Genomic DNA, 4,925 nt, shown 5'->3' on the forward strand with positions numbered 1-4,925 from the left:
GCGCCGCGCCGCCCCCCTCCAGGTGCCGCCCCAAGCACCAGCTTGGGTGCCTGGTGCCTGGAGCCGGCCCTGATGCTCTGTACACAGAGAGATACACTAGCTGGCAATTCTGACTGGTTGCTAAACAATGGTCTTTCAACTGTCTCTCACTTTATGCTATTGCTTTCATTCTCAGCGTGCTTATGAATGCAGCTATGCTTGTTTATGCATACCTTTGAGCAGAAATATGGCCTAAAGCCCAAGCTATGATAGGGTCAGACAACTGTAAAAGTATTAATTGCAAATAACAATCTTAAACCAAAATTCAGTTCAAAAAGTTATATTGTCATTAACCCAAAGCAAAAATAATAAGCAGTGCCATCCACTAGAACTGAGAGATGTACATTAGAATCAGGGCTTTAGCTTTTATTTTTTTATAATGCCAAAGGTATGATAGTCAAGGTCTGAACTAAGGAGGAAAAACAGAAAAGATTTTAGATTTCATTTAAATAAAATACCTTTTCTGTCTTCTGTCAACCCTATTACATGTCTTGATTGAACTGTTTGTCTGTGGTTGCAATATGTTGTTATGGAGTCAATGGGATTAGTTTTTCAAATGGTGTAAATCATTATAGCTCCAGTGACTTCAAGAGAGCTACAAATTACATCAGGTGTGGATCTGGCCAGTATGTCTTAGAAGTTTTGACTGTTATATACTAAAACTGCTGCAAGAATAGAAAACATCAGTTGCATTTCCAAATAAAAAAGCAATGTAAGGGATCCACTATACACATTTTCTGCTGTGCACTATACATTGGTAGGTTTAGATCTTGAGCTACTTGCATTTATTTGATACAAAGCCACAAACACTGGTCCCTGTGCACAGCCTATGTAAATGGGCTTTCAGGGGCTTGGACAGGCTGCAGAGCCTTGGGCTGCAGTAGCAGCTGTTGTGCATCCCTTTCTACATGTAGGAGTGTGAGCTTGGCTAGCAGAGCCACTAACCATGCCCCCAGCCATAGAGGCCTCTGTGTGCTAGGCCAATGGATCTTTCTCCGAGCATAGGTCTGAGAATGCAGGGCAACAGACCCCCCCAAATGTGTTTTCTGCCTCCCCATCTTCCCTTTCAGTGGATGTGCACTGGCTGCGGCTTGTCCCTCAGGGTAGAGAACTTGGCCTACAAGATGCTACTAAGAATGCACAGGCCTACTGTGACACTGTGCCACATATTCTTCATAGAGATATTATTGTGATACAATTATGGCATAACTATGATGTATTTTATACAAATAGACCATATGAGATACCATTGAAAAGGTTATGATTTACTGAATGATTATCCTATTTGTATGTATGTATAATTTTGGTATCTGAATTTAGGAATATTGTCTATGCATCTATTACAAATGTGTTTACACCTGGGGAATGCTCACTAGGCAAAATGCCATCACTAGTAAAAAGTTTCTGCAGGTTAAATTTTGTCCTCACTGACATCTGTACAAGCTTGTTGCTTTCAACTGGTTACTGGTATAAATAGGTGTAACTGGCTCTATAATTGGAACTTTCTGGTGATGAAGCACAAAAAGCCATAAAATTCAGCTCCATTTCTCTTAGCCCTACAGTACCAATACAGCTACTAGAATTCAAAACTTTTTTGTCAGCAAAGTCAGCAGATAGGACTTTAAATACCCTTGGGAAGCCGATGTGAGGAGGAAAGTGCTGTTTTTACAGTCTTAGCTCTGAGTAGACTTGCACATTAACTTGAAGAGTACCTTGGAAATGCACTAAATTATGGCAAAACTGCAACTCTGCCCACAGGACCCATAAAGAAGAAGAATTTAATCAAATAACCACTGTTTGTTTCTATCACTACTACTGTAAATAATGAAAACATAATTCTGAATCTCAGAACAATTGTGTTGAATAAGAATTACAGTATATACTTATTATTTGTACATAAAATAACATAAATGAACACCTAAATCCCTAGGTTTGGTGGTATAGGTATAATTTATCATATGGTGATAAGTTTACTGAAGCTACAGTTTAACTTTTTTTTGCAAAACATCTTGTCATGTACAGCTGGATATTGGTAATTTAAAATTGCCAAATGAAGCAGTGCTTGTGAGGTTTTATTTTGGTCAGTGGATGAGGTGGTGTTTTTACAGTTGGATGTATAAGCAGAGAAACAGTTCACTCTGCAAAGCTCCGCTTGACTCCTACAGCAACCAAGCTTGCTCAGCAGTAGAAAGAAATCTCTTCAAAAAGCTTTTGTGAAAATAGCGTACAGGAGTGGGTTTGTGCAGGAGTTGACTGGATAAAACAAAACAAGCAAAACCTTGGGAGTTTGTCACTGTGAGAGGTACTTTAAATGCAAAAAATGAGATAGGTGCCATGCAGGTAAAATCTATGAAGATCAATATTGCCATTCTCTTTGCAATCTTGGTATCTTTGTTTGTAGCCACCAGTTCTGGATTTTGAACTGCTATATGAATTTTAATATAACAAGCACAAATTATTATAGACAACAACATTTAACACTAAGACAATCAATATGTAGGCTTGGGAAAGAGACATTTCAATATCCATGAGTAAACAAATACTGATCTTCATGTAACTGCTGACTCCTAAAAGAGGCAAAGCTACTATTATAACTGAAAATATCCAGCCTGCAAGCACCATCACTATAGTATACCTTTGTCTCAGTTTTCTATCCAATTGCATTGCATAGGTGATGGTGTGCCACCTTTCTAGAGTGATCACAGTTAATGTATAAACTGAAAGTTCACTTGCAAACACTGAAAAAGCCAGCAATACTGCAACCACTGCCTGGTTGCCAGGCTATTGCATGGTTGTAGTACTGACTCCTGGTTTGGGCATCAACAGAGGCAATAAGCAGCAAATAAAGTCCAAGGCAAAAATTGGCAAAGGAGAGGTTGCACGAGGAAGAGCGGAACAGTGAGTTTGTAATGGCTAGTTAGTAGAAAAAGGAATACACTGAAATTGCCAGGGTATTAATAAACCAAATCAAGATTCCGAGAAAGCTGGATCCCATGGTAGCTTCACAATGCATCTGGTTCTGGAGTGCATCTGAGTGTTTTAGGCTGACAAGTCATAATAATCAAAAGCCAGCCATCTCATTCTTATCAAAAATAGTGGAACAGTTATAAGGAGAGTAACTTTCATTTGTTGCAAATTCAGATGAGTTCTTCTCAGCAGACCACAGGGCTCTGTTGTAATAATCATTCTTATAATTAGCTAAAGAAACAAATCATGCTTTTTGTTACAACTAGTAAAATTTCTATTCTAAAGTAAAAATAAACACAGAACTGGTGAAAGATTCCTTGAAAGCTAGACGCCTCTTAGATTTATTTCTATAGATTCAGTATTTGCATGAATGTGTACAATGAAGCTATTGGTAAAGGATCTATTTACTTTGGAAAGCAAGTGTAGAGAGACAATAAATGAATGTCACATCCAAAAAAATCCCTTCTCAAAATTTTGCTCATTTACTTCCCAGCCAACCCACTTTCAAATAGGGTGACCAGATCACAGAGGCGAAATAGCGGGATGCGGGGGGGCGGAGCCAAAAAATAAAAAAGCCGGTGGGGAGGGGGGGGAAAAAAAAAAGCACGAACAAGCGGGAAGCGCCTAGGCTGGCGCCGGCCACATGCAGATGTGAACAGCGGCCCTCGGGTCCCGGGACGCAACAACCCCTGCCCGGAGCCCGAGGACTGACACCCCGACGCTGCGGAGATGGGCACGGACAGGGGGAGCGCCCCCGCCAGGTCCCTGCGCGGAGACCGGCCTGGGCTGGCCGCAGGCGCACCAGCGTGGGGCAGCCCTTTCCCTGGCGGGCTCGGGAGTGCGGAGCTGTAGTGACCTTCGCGCCACTGGGCTACACCCCGCTGGAGAAGTGGGACCTTGCCGCAGCCCCCAGGCTGGGACTCGCCCCAGCATCGCGGGACGGGATCTCCTCACCTAGGGTCGCACACCCAGCCAGGCACACACTGCTCCCCCCGCCCTGCCCCCCGGAGGCGGACAGACTCACAGATTCTAATTATCCCCAGCACCGTGACGGAGCTGCCGCCTGACCGGCCCTTCCAGCCGCTCCTCCGCCTCTCCCTCGCTGCGTGTCAGGCAGAGACATGTGCCTGGCACCCGGCGCCAACTACACTTCTCCGGGGCCAGGGCGCACGTGGCGGAGGTGAAGCCCCGAGGAACTGGAGTCCCCACGCGGGCAGCTGCTGCCTCCTCACCCCCACCCATGGGCGCGTAGGGAGCCGGTTCCCCAGGCCGGACCCGGGGCTGCCCCCCTGCAGGTACCGCCCTGCCTGCCTGCCTGCGCTCGGACCAGGGCCAGGGCCAGGCCGGACTCACCCCGCCATCCCCGGGCCTCCTCCCGCCAGCGATTGCCTGGGAGGGAGGAGGAATGCGGCGTGCTTCGGAAAGAGGCGGGGATTTGGGGAGGGATCCAAAGGGGCAGTGAGGGGGTGGGGCCAGGGCGGGGATTTGGGGAGCTATCCAATGGGGGAGGGAGGGGGCACGAGCCGGAGCAGAGGGCAAAAATTGCTTGTTTGTCCAGTGTCCCGACCAAACACAGGTCGTGACGTGGGACAAACGAGCAAATATCGGGACAGTCCCAATAAAATCGGGACATCTGGTCACCCTACTTTCAAATGATGCTGATATACAGTTTGTACTGTACTAATAATGCACATGTTGACCAAATGCAGGAGTTACTAAAATATATTCTTCTTATTGTATTTATTTGTATTATCATAGAGTGCTCAGGATATAGGCTTGTCGAAAAATCAGAGAGGCCTAACTAAAATAGGGTGCCTAAAGATTTCATTTGTGTTTAGTACTACTAGGAAAGGAAACCGTATCAGGACTGTGTGTATATGCGAAACATACTGTATGGTTCAGAAGCTATTAAGAATATG

General features: G+C 44.9%; 1 protein-coding gene across 1 annotated transcript; it reads right to left on the reverse strand.

The window, feature by feature from the left end:
• Positions 1–436: 436 nt before the first annotated feature.
• LOC113406700 (lutropin-choriogonadotropic hormone receptor-like) lies at positions 437–4,248 on the reverse strand. The gene is given in 5 exon segments (XM_026652611.1): positions 437–448; positions 2,406–2,502; positions 2,504–2,779; positions 2,781–2,952; positions 4,053–4,248. Coding segments are annotated over 5 exon segments (753 nt in total).
• Between the last annotated feature and the right edge of the window lie 677 nt (positions 4,249–4,925).

Source organism: Terrapene carolina, unplaced genomic scaffold, assembly GCF_002925995.2.
Source record: "Terrapene carolina triunguis isolate 2854851 unplaced genomic scaffold, T_m_triunguis-2.0 Scaffold125, whole genome shotgun sequence".
In the NCBI taxonomy this organism is placed as follows: Eukaryota; Metazoa; Chordata; order Testudines; family Emydidae; genus Terrapene; species Terrapene triunguis.